The 14,745-nt window shown below is 45.2% G+C and overlaps 1 protein-coding gene across 6 annotated transcripts; it reads right to left on the bottom strand.

The window, feature by feature from the left end:
* Positions 1–4,594: 4,594 nt before the first annotated feature.
* LOC120712106 (phosphatidylinositol/phosphatidylcholine transfer protein SFH13-like) lies at positions 4,595–13,523 on the bottom strand. 6 transcript variants are annotated; one of them, XM_039997825.1, is made up of 15 exons: positions 13,021–13,523; positions 11,194–11,268; positions 10,780–11,101; positions 10,575–10,674; positions 10,043–10,309; positions 9,828–9,905; positions 9,630–9,731; positions 9,494–9,543; positions 9,287–9,386; positions 8,681–8,779; positions 8,307–8,435; positions 8,033–8,213; positions 5,599–5,981; positions 5,161–5,235; positions 4,595–5,066 (listed from the first exon to the last, which is right to left on the bottom strand). In XM_039997825.1, exons 2-15 carry the CDS (start codon positions 11,198–11,200, stop codon positions 5,046–5,048), a joined length of 1,914 nt encoding a protein of 637 aa, XP_039853759.1. In that variant the 5' UTR covers positions 11,201–11,268; positions 13,021–13,523; the 3' UTR covers positions 4,595–5,045. The 6 variants fall into 6 exon arrangements, with proteins under 6 accessions (XP_039853759.1, XP_039853760.1, XP_039853761.1 ...); XM_039997826.1 differs by having other exon boundaries at positions 13,016–13,475; XM_039997827.1 differs by having other exon boundaries at positions 11,194–11,243; positions 13,021–13,475.
* Between the last annotated feature and the right edge of the window lie 1,222 nt (positions 13,524–14,745).

Below are 14,745 nucleotides of genomic sequence, written 5' to 3'. Positions count from 1 at the left end.
AAAATAGCAAAGTTGCTAGCCGTATGTTGCCCAGCAATACTGAAACTTATGAACTCATCAGGCTAATTATCCGGGTTTTTTTCCAAGCAGGGTGATTAAATGTCACTTTCCGAGCAGCACACATGTTTCATGTAAAAGGATTCGGTGTGAGGTCAGCTAAGATACGTTCCTTGACATGCCGTTCTTCGCACGCGCATGCAGATATGTGACATCCATCAGGATTGGATTGGGTAGGATGATAGGATCTCGTCCTAAACAAGTCACGAGTTGGTTGATGGCGCGAGTTGTTGGTCAAGCACGGCATCTGATCCTACGCTCCCTGGTGCCGGAGACGGATGTGTGCATGCTGCACAGCTACGTGGCATCAGTTAGGTATGAAGCTCAAGACTTTCAGGACAGCGACCTCTAGTTTCAGATACTGAGTAAATTACATGACTGGTTCTTGAACGTAATCAGTTGTGTACTTTTGTTCTGGTTGGCTACCGGCCTGACCGGTATGCTTGATCAGTCAGACCAATGTAGGTAATTTTGTCAAAAAGGAAATTTTATTTCATCATTGGGTAGCTCTCGTCAAGATAATCAGAATGCATAGTATATAGAAGTCCAATTTAGAGTTTGGATGTGAAAATTATGATTTCGAAAAGACTGATCTAGATCGGATAGGACCAGTCAGAATGGTTATGGTTATACAGTGTGAGTTATGAGTTGTATTTTGACTATGAGATTTGTATAAGTTTCGCCTCTTAATAGAGTAAGACTTCCCTCTCTATAAATATATATAAATATAAAGGGTCATGGCATTGAGAGTAATCGGTCAAACACACAATCTTTTATCGTTTTCCTTTCTTTTGCCTTTTTCCGAACTCTAGCTCTTCTAACTCCAATTTGTTGTTCTTAGTAATCGGTCAAACACACAATCTTTTATCGTTTTCCTTTCTTTTTCCGTTTTCCAAACTCTAGCTCTTCTAACCTCAATATGTTGTTCTTACTTCGTCTCGATGATACGCCTACCCTGACATGGTCCCTCTTAGGCGGGCACATAAACACGCACGCACAGCAGCCCTATAAATACACGCACGCAATCCTACCTTTATTGTTTTCCTCTTTTTTTTGCCTTTTTCCAAACTCTAGCTCTTTTAACCTCAATCTGTTGTTCTTACTTCGTCTCAATGATACGCCTACCCTGACATGGCCCCTCTTAGGCGGGCACATAAACACGCACGTACAGCAACCCTATAAATACACGCACGCAATCCTACCTCCTCGAGATTGAGAAAGTCATCACACGCGTTTTGTTGTCGAGGGGAACATCGCCTAACATTGAAAGAATAATGCCGGATAAATCCATAAATAAATTCATGAAAATGCGAGCACCCATGTTGAGTCGGGGACTCGAACCCGAGTAGCCAGATTCCACCACAAAGAACCTTACCAACTGAACTACGCTCGTTCGCCGCTTTTAACTAATCTTTGCATATAAGATGACAGAGTGCGTCTTTTGTCAAAAAAAAAGTACGGCTTTGCATACTTGTAGAAAGTGTTCTTTGCCAAAAAAAAAGACTCTTTGCACACGAATTTTTGGCGTTTGTGTTTGTCCAGAAAACATCGACTTCCATTGGTGGATGGATAATGGAGCGTTAATGGTCAGCCGGTGTGAACTTGTATGCCCTTTTCGGGTGTTTGTTGCTTTCCGTTTAAGTTAAGCAACTTTGATAGCGTCAAATATTAATCCCACGTCCAGTTACACTAGCCGTGGTACTCCATGTCACAAAAAGAAAATTTCATTTCAGACATGGACATAGTTTATAGAATGCGTCCTTTTATCAACATATGAGGCTATACATTTCTAGAATATTGCAAATGATAACATTATGAAACAATATTTTCCTATTCTAGTCTGCATATATCTTTTTCTTATGAGCAGTCTCACAATAATCAAATAAAAGAAAGATAGCCAAAGTTTGACAGGATAAACCCAAGAACACAATTTTTTGAAGAAAAAAAAAGAGGAGCTTGGTAACGAAATTGGAGGTGCTCAGCCCTTTGGACGCGTTGGTGTGGCCCGTATGCATCCATTGATAAAAGCTGGATGGCCTGGGCCAGGTTGGTGTTGCGACTTGCGAGTACCCTCTGCTCTGCTGCCCTATTTGGTATGGACAGTATTTTGGTTGACATGGTACTAATTGTTTAGAAGTTGGCTGAAATAGGATTACAACGAAGGTCTTGTTTGATTTTTTCAGTTTAAATCATAAGTCCTGTCACATGGCATATTTAAATACCAATTAGAAATATTAAATATAAAATTATTATAAAACTAATTTCATAAGTCGTGACTTAATCACGAGAAGAATCTATTAAGACTAATTAGTCCATAATTTTATCACTAATTTCTACAGTAACCATTCGTTAATCATGCATTAATTATACTTAATAGATTCATCTAGAATTCTAATTGCAATTAATAGGGAGTCCAGAAAGTTGCTCTAGTTAGATCTGGTTTGGTTTTTCAGTTTAAGTCATAAATTCCATCACATCGCATATTTAAACATCAATTAGTAATACTAAACATATTATTACAAAAATAATTTCATAAATTGTGAATTAATCACGAGAAGAATCTATTAAGCCTAATCAGGTTATAATTTGACCACTAATTGCTACAGTAACCATCCGCTAATCGTGTATTAATTATACTTAATAGATTCATCTAAAGCCCTAATTGCAACTTATGCAATTAGTTTTATATTAAGTTGGCATCCAAATATTCAAATTGATATCTAAATAGTCGACGGGACAGCTATCGTGACACTGTACTGTAGCATCACTGTAGCAAATTATGAATTAATTAGGCTCATTAGATTCGTCTCGCGAATTAGCACTCAGCTGTCAAAAAACATTTATAAACAGATTTTATTTAATACTATAAAATAGTAAGATTTCTTTTGATGTGATAGGGACTTCTGAAAAAAGTTTGGAACCAAACGGGGCCATAGAGTTGTTGTCCTTGATTCTCAGATGTTCGAAAGCTGTATCTTTGCCGGGCACTTCCAGGTCGGGGATGGGACTTGCCCTCCAAGATCAATTATTGTCGCATTGTGAGTCAGTTGTGAGACAGCCGGACATAGGGCCTGTTTGGGACCGCGGGCGTAAAAATCGCGACGCGTATAAGCCCAACGCAGCTCCGAGGCCGCTTCTGCGATTCTCGCATGCGTAGTTCATTTCTCGGCGTTTTGCGTTGCCGGCGGCTGGCGTACGCGCGTTTGTCGCAGGCCGTTCGGCGGGATTATTCTGCGTATTCGGCTCATAAGCGACGCTAACGCGGTCCCAAACAGGCCCATAGAGTCAGAGCATGCCATAGGCTCTGCCGGCCCTTCTTTTCATTGCACATGGGCAGCAAATTAGGAACGCAGCACAATTGGTTGTTCCTAATGCGTGATTAAAAAAAAATTCTAACTGCAATTTCTGGCGGCTCCGGAACTACTCCATCCGTTCTTGTTCTAGAAAGAACAAAAGTCAATATCTTTAAAGGCATAAGAGATGAAGACAGAAAAAGCTTTTCAAACGAGAGTAAAATATTTCAATCAATTTCTACCATAGCCCGTCAAGATTGGAGCGAGCGAACTAAGCGTAGCTCAGCTAGCAAAGTTCCTTGTGGTGAAATCTGTCCACCAGGGTTCGAATTCTTAACTCGGCACTAGTGCTCATATTTTTCTGGATAGGCGACGGGTCCACCGATCGCGAGGCACCAATTGACTTCATCAATCTCGAAGATCAGCCAGCTCGGTCTCTCGGAGATGCTCATAAAGATAGGGTTACATGCATGCATTCATGCATGTGAGTGTCAATAAGGCTATGAGCATTTGCATTGTACTGTATTTCAAAAAAGATCGAAGGGAGCGGGCCTTTTTCCGAGAAGGGTCAAGGAAGAGATATGTAGCCCTTATCCAATTTAAGAGATTCATTTAGAATATCTAACAAGAAATATTTCACCCTCTTCTTTTTGCAAGGATTTTCTCAGCTACAAAGAGAGATAAGTCTTAGCTAAAAGATTGACAATGGTCTATATAGTGTAATCAGCCACCCATCCACTCGCCCTTATCCAATTTAAGAGATTCATTTAGAATATCTAACAAGAAATATTTTGCCCTCTTCTTTTTGCAAGGATTTTCTCAGCTACAAAGAGAGATAAGTCTTAGCTAAAAGATTGACAATGGTCTATATAGTGTAATCAGCCACCCATCCACTCTTATTTCAAAGAATGTGATCTAAAACTAGACACGAATTCATTCTCCTAGGGTTGCTGAGAGGTGGGGTTTTGGTCCCTATTCTCTCCTACTTCACAACTCTATCAGCTTGCCTTGATTGCTTGAAAGAGTCCTACTTCTGAAATGTAAGGAGTTGATCTTCCTTCACATATCACAGATTCCGCCACAAGCACAAGTAGAGGAACGACCGACACAACTGGCGTGCTCTTGCAGCCCCTGATCCATCTATGTAATAATGTAACATCATCCTGGTACTGAACACAGAGTTCATCGTAGTAGCAAGCCTCAATAAGGTTAGCTAGCAAGTAGTAACTAATGCACTCAGAAAAGATAGCAAAGTGACAATTGCAATTGGCCCCTTCTCAATCTCTGACGGAAGAGTATTTTCCTTAGTTTCTACAAGTTTATAACACCACACCATTCTTTGGCAAAGAACACAAATGTGCATGTATGTCACCATATGCACATTTGTTCAGGCACACTGCCTCATATCTGTACCACCTATTTTCCACATTTATACCTTTCTAACCATTGCCATCCATCCTAACATTTTTCTCTTTTAACATGAAAAACGGGCATGCCTCTTTCTATTACAAGAGAATTAGGGGGGTGGGGGGGGGGGGGGGGTTACTATCCATAGTCATTGTCCTTTGCGCCAATATTGTGAAAATAAAAATGCACAGCCTTCACCTGACCAATCGAATTTTAATGCACTTCCTCTGCAACATGTACCCTCAATCCTCTGATGATGTCATAAATTCAGCTGCTGTAATTTCCTTATTATGCACAGAATCTTCGTCTCTGCATAAACAAGTAAAATTGTGAGACCAACAATGCAATGATACCTATCCAATTTGGACGACAAAGAAAAAGAAAGTGAAGCAGTTCATATTACTCGAAGGTTAGCCCGAATCACTTCCTCCCGTGATTCCGCAATTTCCAGTTGCTTCATCACTGTAGCTTGCAGCACCTGCCCAACAAAAGAGGGACTTTTATTTTCACTCGAGATTGGCAGCAACATTTAGATACAAATTTCTTTGGACAGTCTTGAATCATCTTAACTCAAGGATGCATGAGAATGCTATGCTTATTCCTCCGCTTCTTTGTTTTATTGAAAACTGGAATATTTTAGTCAGAAATGTTGTAACATCCTATGGTCTTTTGCATCCCAACATCCTATGGTCTTTTGCATCCCAACATTTTGAATGCCAACATTTCCACTTGTATCATGTTTAATTAACAATATAAAATCGAAGGAATTGCAAAATATTCTCTAATTTTTATTCATGCAGTTAGAAATGGAGATAAACTGACATACTTAATGGATGGTTACCTTCTTCGTTCGCTCCAGGTCAGACTCAATACATTTTATTCTATCCCACGACTCCAAGAGGGATCGTTCTTTCTCTAGGGGAATCCCTGGGGGCTTGCTGCCAAGCTCATCAACTTTGCCTTCGAGCCTTTGAAGGCGCTCTATGATAGGACTGATGCGGTCTACACTGAATGTCTCTACTGCCGGATGATCGTCAGAAACCGGTTCAGGTTCGGCTGGAGGTAGTGGGTTGTTGACCCTTGTCCTATGCTGATCATATGCTATGTGGAAGAAGGCGAAGACTTTGACAATCAAAGCCAGCAGTAATCTGAAGAAGCGATGGAATGTTCCTTCATCCGAAACCTCTTTTGGTACTACTGTACCTTGTCTATTCCGTGAGGGACCTATAGAGAGCAAAGATATGTGAATAAAGAATCAGTGGATGAACTCAAAAGAATAAATGCAACAGATGTTCAGTAGGGTTAAACACTTGAGCAGCATGCTATCCAAGGCAAACAAGAAAATCAACAATGTTGACATCTCTAACACAAGATTACTGTTGAAATGGTAGTTGTCTCTTATAGTTCGACATATAACCATGGCATGCATGAACTGTAAAGCTAGCATTTTGCATGTACTCATCCGACCTCACTATTTGCACTATATCAGTCCAGAGTGAGGATATTTCTTTTCGAGTTAAATACACCAACGGCCCTCGAACTTGTCTCCAGGTGCCACTTAGGTCCACGAACTCGCAAAATCGAAATCTGGCACCCTGAACTTGTTAAGTTGTGCCACTTAGGTCCATACCCCTTCAAGGGGCACGAATATATGCAAAAATGCCCTTAAGTTTTATCATCTTCCCATCCATGCGCCCTCCGCCGCTTCCTCCCCTGTGCCCTCCGCCGCGCTCTCTCCTCCTAGCTCCCTCCGCCGCCCCTACCCCTCCCTGCTCCCTCTGCCGCCTCCTCCCCCTCACTGCTCCGGTGGCTCCGCCACCGAGCACGTGTGCCGGCCCCACCGACTCGGCTCCTCCGCTCGATGCCGCGATGCGCCAAGGAAGGGGCGGATCCAGGCGGCGGAAAGGAGGCGGGAGCGTGCGCGTCACACGTTCCAGGGAGCGGTGAGGCTCACCGGCGAGTGGTTGCGACGGCGGTGACGGAGCCACGAGGCGTCGAGGATGCAGGAGCCTGTGATGGCAGGGAAGGAGACCTCGCTTCCTTGACGCGGAGGCCTTGCTGCCCCGCCGTACTTGGCCGGGCTCGTTGCAGTGGGGCGACGACCCTGTCGGTCGTCCCGCTTGTCCGAGACCCACACCGGCGCGCGTGGCATGTCCTACGCCGGCTTCACCCTTGCCGCGGTCGCCGTCCCCAGAGTCCGGGCTGTCATCTCCGCCGGCGGTTGCACCTCCGCCGCGGGCCGCAGCTCCGCTGCCAGTCAACGCGCCGCGCCTCTCTGCCGCAGCCACCACCTCCGCCGCCGGTCATGACCCCGGTCTCAAGCTCCCCGGCGCAGAGCAGGTCCCGCAGCCCTTGTCCTCCGCGCGCGGGGCGGCCGTGGCGCGCGCAGCGAGCGCGGCAGCCGCAGCGAGCATGGCGGGCGTGGCGGCCACAGCGCGCATAGCGAACGCGGCGGGCATGGCGGGTGAGGTGGCCGCGGCGGGCGCGGCGGGCATGGCGGTCCGCGCGTTGCCGGAGCGCGGCGGGCGCGGCGGGCATGGCGGGCGGGCGCGGCGAGGAGGCGGGGGGATGCCCAGATCCGCTCGAGCTCCGGCAAGGAGTAGGAGGGAGGAGGGAGGGAGGGGCACCGGCGAGGGAGTGGGCTCGGGGTTCCGCCGCCGCTTGTCGTCGCTGCTCGAAGGAAGCCGCGCCGGAGGAGGGAGGCGCTTGCTCGGAGGAAGCCGCATCGGAGGAGGGAGGGGCGGCGAGGCGGGCCGAAGCTCCCGCGGGGCACGCGGCCGCGGCCGCGTGCGGGTTGTGGAGTAGCGCGCGCGAGGAGGGAGATGGGACGAGCTCGGTGCGGCGGAGGGAGGAGGGAGGAGGAGGAGGAGGGAGGAAGGAGGGGGCGGCGGCCGCGAGCTCCAAGGCGGCGGCGCACTGGCGGAGGAAGCAGGGGAGGCGTGTGGGGAGAGAAAGAGATAGAATGGGAGGGGGAGGGGATGAATGTAGAAGATAGCAACTTTGGAGGAGTTTTTTGCATATATTCATGCCACGTGGCGCCATATTAAGGGGTATGGACCTAAGTGGCACAACTTAACAAGTTCAAGGTGCAAGATTTCGATTTTGCGAGTTCGTGGACCTAAATGGTACCTGGGGACAAGTTCGAGGGCCGCTGGTGTATTTAACTCTTTCTTTTCAGAATCAGGAAAATGAGTGGAGATGTCTAGCAAATGAAAAAGTAGCAGCTTCGTGATAATACAGAAATTTAAATTTCAGAAAAACAAGTGAGAACATACCTGCCACTGCCATATGTGCTGCTGTGCTGGTATTCAGTGGTCGAACTTTAGCTCTTACATCTGATGCGTTGCTTTTATCCGACATTGATCCTCCTCGACCGTAGTCAACCGTTTTGTCCACCACAACAAAGTGATCGTCACAACTGTAATAAGCTGCAGAGTCTCGTGCTCTCATCTGCATCTATGTAAAAACATATGCTTCAGTACCACACTTTTTTTGGCATTAGGACAAGACGACAAGGATAAGCTACATTATTGGAACTTAAAATGTCACCTCTTCACGAACTGGAGCCAATCGACTACACCCCACTGTGCTTCTCTCCACTGTGTTTCTCAGCATTGGAGAACCTAGATCATCAATGTCAGATCCTGACTCCACAGTTGACGTGTCACTGTTTCTACCCTGTCATCCAAAAGACGAAAAGAAACATAATTGTAAGTAGTTGCCGATAAATATGATTGATGTAGCAAAAGGGTTCATACATTTTTTTCCTGAATGCGCATGAGAGCTGCATATCATTCCATTAAAGAAGAAATGACAATATGTACAATACCCAGCAGACCCCTTACAATCTTTGGAACTGAAGGGTTCATCCATATTAAAGAATATGGCATGATTCAGTAAGTGGTTCAGAGTGTAGAGCTTACCTTCAAAAGATGTAGCCTAGCAAACGAACTCCTCCGCTGCTCAATCTCAGATAAACGTCTGGTATGTCTTGTAAATTTTGCTTCCTTGTTATGTGCAAGCTACAAGCAATGACACAAAGTACTACTGTTGTCAGATGGTGCATGGAAAAGACAAGGTTATCAAAACATGCATCAAATACAGTTGTAGTATTCTACTGAAGCTGCGAATAAAAAAGCTATCATCTTTGTTAACTTTCATTAAACTAGAGTGAGGATATTCAACCTAATTGGCATGTTCAGCTGAGATTTACAATATGAATTACACAAAATTTATGCTCATAGTTAATCTGAAGAAAGATAGAAAGATTTGTATGTGTGACCAGCATATAAGAGCAAATGCACTGAATTCCACTTAAACTCGTAGTTTCATAGGGGGGAAAAAACATCCAAGTTGTAATTATATCCAGTACAAGATGTACGGAAGTTATTAATACATTTCCGTTTCAAAATTATCTTAATCTTAAAGATAACTAATTCTAAAACAGAATCTCATAATGCAACCCCAAATAAGAATAACAGATGTTGCCATATGGGTATATGGATATGAAATAAATTAATGCAAGTTACCTTCATGACATTTGGATCATTCCATGGACCTTTGTTAGACCTGAGACATCCTCCCTCAGCAGCACAAGTGCACGTTCCACCCAAAAATTCAGGAAGTTGGCTATAAATAGCAAAAGAAAACATACTCAACTAAAGCTAATGGGATACAGTAATTATGATAAGGAAATTATGCTTAGATGGTTATAAACAGCACTATAGAAATCATACCTTGCATCTATTACTTCAAGAAGTTTGCTCTGAAACTTTGTTCCCAAAACCTACAATTGAGGCTCCATCAAAATCTATACCACTTATTTTGACAAACGCAGGAAATAAAGCAACTCCAGAGATCATTTATGCTCACATGTATCTTTGAGGCAGTTTTAGGGTCCAGAAAACCTTTCACAGAATTCCATAGTAGCTTGAAACCACTACCAGCATTCACAACAAACATCTGATGCAGTGTCTGAGCATACGAATACAGTGTTACCGATCTGGCACCAAGTCTAGACCAAGAAAATCACCAAGTATTGACAAAGAAAATCAACAAAAGTACACATACCTCAGGGTAGTAGTCACTGTCAATCTTCTGCATTCTACTTAACATATCTCTTGCTGTTTTGCTGAAGTTCTTGAGACCCTGCATTATGATTCTCAATCAGCAGGGAATATTGCAGGAATAGTCATTACTCACACTATATTCGGTTGGAAACTAAGAGGTTACTAAGCTAATGTTTCAAGAGATAAATCCTTTTAATACGAAAAGAATATTCATACCACGCCATCGACATCTAGTATAGTGGTTGTCGAATCAATATGTCTTTTCGCTGCAATAGAGCATGCAGGAAACCTGTCCCTGAAGGCTCTCTCAAATTCTTGCACATGATACTTCATGTACCGGTCAACCGTAGTAATGTGCATCAGTTTGTTTGGTTCCACTTTCCCTAATCTCTCAATGTATACTGGTCTTCCCTGCCTGTCAACTCCATGGTAGCCCTGAGGATAATAGCATAGCACCTCGTCTAGCTCCTCAAAATGAAAGTCCTGCAAGATTTAGTTACAATTGATAGACTTCAGTTATAGCTTTTAAGGGTTTCATGAGGCAAATGGATTTGAGATCAGAGATGATACTCTGCAAGTAAAGACATACTAGCATTTATCTCTTGCATGCTAAGAGCTACCACTTTAAGATGGTGAAAGGTATTTCTCACAATAAGACTACACAACCTTATGAACCAAAAGAAAATCGCTGCCAGCGAACACGGCCATAATGTTACTGTGTCAACTAACCTAGAAGCATTAGCCTCACCTCTAGTATTGTATCCGCTCCAAACTCTTTTCTCCACTGAAGCATCTCAGACCACATTTGGATCGCCTTCTCGGTGTCAAATTTTCTAGCCTTAAAAAACCTTCAGATATACCACAAGAATGTGGAATTGCAACTGTCAGTCTTATGCTGATAAGGAGCTATCCATTGTAGATTTCAGTGTGTACAGTATTCATGGTGCACCAACCTCAGCAACAAGTGATAATCATTATGCTTGTCAGGTAGCAAGTTCCGATTCAAAAGTTCTTGCTGGAAGGTAAAGACAGCACGCTCCTCTTGCTCATCCCTGACATCTTCGATTGTGAAGGACGAGGCCCTATGCTCCACCTTTCGTTTTCCCCTCTTCTTGAGTGAATGTGTGAGCTTGTTTGATGCGTTCAGTGCCTTTTTCTTCAGCGACCCGATGGATAGCCGCCTTCTCTCGTCCTCCGAATTCTCCACATCTGACCTCCGTTCTTTCCTGTCATCAAGCGTGAACAGCCCTTCCATGCTTGCTGAGCGACGCCGCACTTCAGAAAGAGCAAGAGGATTTAAGTTTGTGATAAGAATGGACTAGCTACTATACTATCACTGTGATAAAAGAAATAGTTTGCAGATGTACCTGACATTTTGAAGGAAGCAGAGGACTGAAAGTCTACGGATTCTGTAGTGCTGTAAAGAGATGGCACAGATAGACCTGGAATAGAGTAGAGATTGAGCAAAGTATCAAGGGAATATGACAGCCAGAATTCAGAGTACAAAACAAGTATCCATTTTTTTTGCAAGAAAATGATTTTTTTTACGTGGACAAAGCTAATGTGATGTTCTTAGTCGCTAGTGAAAATGGGAAGGAAAAATTTAAAGGCACTGCATTAGGTTTGCAGTTAAGTGGGTTACAGACAAGAGGAATTTCCCCATTAAACTAAAGAATAAAACGCTCTGCACTCTATCCCTTGGTTTGGTAACCATCAGATGAGTAACTACAGATTAAAGAGCCATAAAAATACGAGCTCAGCAAAAGGGCAGACAACTCCTGTACTGTATCAGCCTCCGGGTGCAGGAAAAGGAGAGTCAACAAAGTAATTTTGACGAGCTGTCAGTGGGTGACAACGAAAAAAAAGATTAAAATAGAGATGAAATGAGGATTTAATTCCAAGAAGAAAAAAAATGAAATGGTCCCAAAACGTGCCTTGTTAACAAGACTTGTGCTAACCATTAGGCCAGTCTCAATGGAGTTTCATGAATAATTTTATAATATTAAATATCATCAATTTTGCTAACATGACAAGGAGAGTGAAGGATTCTTCATGGGATGTGAGGAGAGTTTTATCACCATAAAACTCATCTAGCACAATTATCTAGTTCTCAGTCTAGATAACTAAATAATTGTGCTCATAAAACACCCATGGAGACTAGCCTTAGTGGTGCTTAATTTTCATTTTTCAAGACAGAAGCAGCCGTGTATAAGCTGGGGTGTCTGGCCAGCCAGGGAAAAGGATCGTGGTCAACAAACACCCTTTGACCAGGGCAGAGTTGATCAGAGCCCGCAGTTGCTGGGACGAGATTAAACCATGTTAATGTTGCTGATAAATAGCCGATTGCTGAAGCGGAAAGAGAGCTACAAATACGGACTGAATTTCATCGAAGGTGACTTCCATTGTTGCCGGACGGTAGTGGGTCCAGGTCAACCACTCGTTTTTAGGGCATGTTGGTATGGCACCACGCCGCCACCGGAATTAATTGGTTCTTGCTTTACCAAAAGGGCTTTTTGAGGCGTGCCAAAAGGACTATGTTCTGGGATAATGTGATCAGAAATACTCAAAGAAACAAAACGAAGTCGTGAGGAATGCAGCAGAACATGTAGTACCAATTATGTAATTCCTGACAAAAATTTAACAAAACTTGTAGAATTTGCTGCGGGGACCAAACAATCCCTTGTTCCGCAACTGGGATGTCAGAGCCGCGGCGCTCTGAAGGCCGGAGAAAAAAAGCAGGATTGACCGTGAGAAGAAACAAGAATGAAGCTTGCAGGTGAACCGTCACCGTTGCGTCAAATTTGGTGCGGCCGGAAGCATATCTGGCAGCAATTTCGTCGCGCTTTTGTTTCAGCAAACGACGGGACGGGACGGACCAGCGGCCACCATGAAATCGCGAAACAGAGGAGCTCCTTCCGTTCCAGCTGGATTGCTCTGTTTCTTCCACGAGAAGAGGAGGCAAACAACCGCCGGCGAGAAAAAGGGGAGAGGAAACGCAGGCACACCACGCCCTCGAGGCCAAATTCAGCACCGATCCCGACCGGATCCCCCCTCGAAAGGGCCAACGAACGCGACGTATCCCCATCCCAGTTCTTGAAAAGAAAACGAAAGGCGACAAAACGATAACCAGAGGCCAGCGCCGGAAAGACGAACAGGGGAAGCGACGGGGCAGAAGGAGAAAATCTCAACCTCACCTCCTCCGGGACGGGGACCGAGTTCCGCACCGGCCGTGGGCGAGGGCGACACCCCGACTCCTTCCTGGGCCGCGGGGCCGGCGACCGCGCTCAGTCAGATCCTCCCCTCCCGCCGCCGCCTCCGGCCAAGAAAAGCCCAGAGCGCGAGCGAGCACGCCACGCAACGCAACGTGGCAAGCAGCCCGCCTATATCCTTTTGGCAATTGGGCGACGCTGACGGGCGAAGGCGAGGTGTGGGCAAGGGAGGAAGAGGACAGGGTGTCCGCTTGCCTATTCCTCGGCGCCGTCGGCCGTTGCCCCGTCGCGTCGCGCTGCTCCTGCTAATTATACGCGTAGCGAGTGGAGGAGGCCGCTGGTGCGATCGTTGCAACGACGCCGGCGGGGAAGCCAGGGGGCAGAAGAGGAAGAAGAAGCTTCCGCTTCCGCCCCTTGGCGCTTCCGCGGAGCCCGGCCGTGCGATTTCGGGGGTATCCGGAGGGGGCTTCTGCAAAAAGCTCGCCTGCCTGCTTTGCCGGCCATCTGGCTGCTGGTCTTCCGGTTCCGGGCGTGGGGCCTACCTGTTTTTTTTTCTGTTTCGGCAGGTAGGGCCCAGCGGCAGGGTACCAGCAGCTCACGCCGCGGGCTCCTCTGGAATAAAGGCCTGCATGCTGGTCCCCATCTTTGCTTTGATTTTGATTTCCTGCTGGCGCCCTTGATTATAGGGGCTCGTTTCGTGTTGGGTTTCTTTCCCCTGCTTGCTTAAATTTAAAAAAAAAATCGGTCGACTGTGGTTTCCTTTGGCAGATACAGGTGTTTTTTTTCTTTTTGACAGCTCGTCAAGAATTTTCATCAAAATCATTTTAAGTAGATCGAAAAGGGATTGTTCTCTCATTTATTTTCCAAAGCAAAACTGACGAGCAGTCGGAGGCCCGGCCGGCCAGGACAGCCACTCCAGTCGTGTAAAAGGAAAAAAAAAGACTAGGTTTCTATCGCCCTAGGCAAGGCAGTGAAAAAGAAATTGTGTGGATATCCACACATGTCCTCTATAGTTTCATGGGCTCGTGGAAGCGACACTGACTGGGTGACATGGGCAATGGCGTTCCGTTACGAGCAATGGTTCCATTACAAGCGTAAGTAGGAGTCATGATCGCGATGGGGACAGAAACGAGAACTATGGTTTCAACATTTTCATTTCTTTATAGAGTATTTCCTAAAACAGATTCTAAAAGTGCCGTACCATCTCTTTATAGATTTAATGATAAATGAAATAGTTTTGTATAGTTTTATTCGAGAATTGGACGGTAGCCTAGTTAAGCCTTCTCCAGCGATGGGTGCGATGTATGTAGAGAAAAGATGAAAGATTCTGCTTTTTTGAAAATCTGTTCCTCCTCCAACGGTGTCAGGCCCAACTGCACCTTCCTTCTCCCTTTTCTCTCACATCGCGATTCCTTTTCGTCTGACAGGTGTGCAACAAGTGGACTTGTTCGTTTTTTTAAGTCGTGAGGAATCGAACCCAAAATGGGCTTCGATGCTTCTCTCTCTCCTTGAATGTGTGCTTGCTTCAGTGTTACCTCGGTTGCTCCCGTTGCCACCTAGGATGTGGGTGCGGCCACTAGAGAAGGCCTTAGTCGCACCCCTAGTAGAGTGGGTGGTGGACCAGCTAAGGTTTGAACCATGATCCTCGCGCCATGGTCCTCAGGGTTGAAGGAGGCTAATTTACGATCTAGCCTCTAATGCTGCATAGTT

The sequence above is a fragment of the Panicum virgatum genome, chromosome 6K, assembly GCF_016808335.1.
Source record: "Panicum virgatum strain AP13 chromosome 6K, P.virgatum_v5, whole genome shotgun sequence".
NCBI lineage: Eukaryota > Viridiplantae > Streptophyta > Magnoliopsida > Poales > Poaceae > Panicum > Panicum virgatum.
The sequence above is the reverse complement of the archived record's forward strand: the minus strand, read 5'-3'. Positions and strand labels throughout refer to the sequence as shown.

Coding starts and splice junctions, on each gene's coding strand:
- LOC120712106 (XM_039997825.1), bottom strand. Junction 8,436..8,680: donor CTAGGCTACATCTTTTGAAG/GTAAGCTCTACA, acceptor TTTGGATGACAG/GGTAGAAACAGTGACACGTC. Junction 8,214..8,306: donor TGGCTCCAGTTCGTGAAGAG/GTGACATTTTAA, acceptor GTTTTTACATAG/ATGCAGATGAGAGCACGAGA.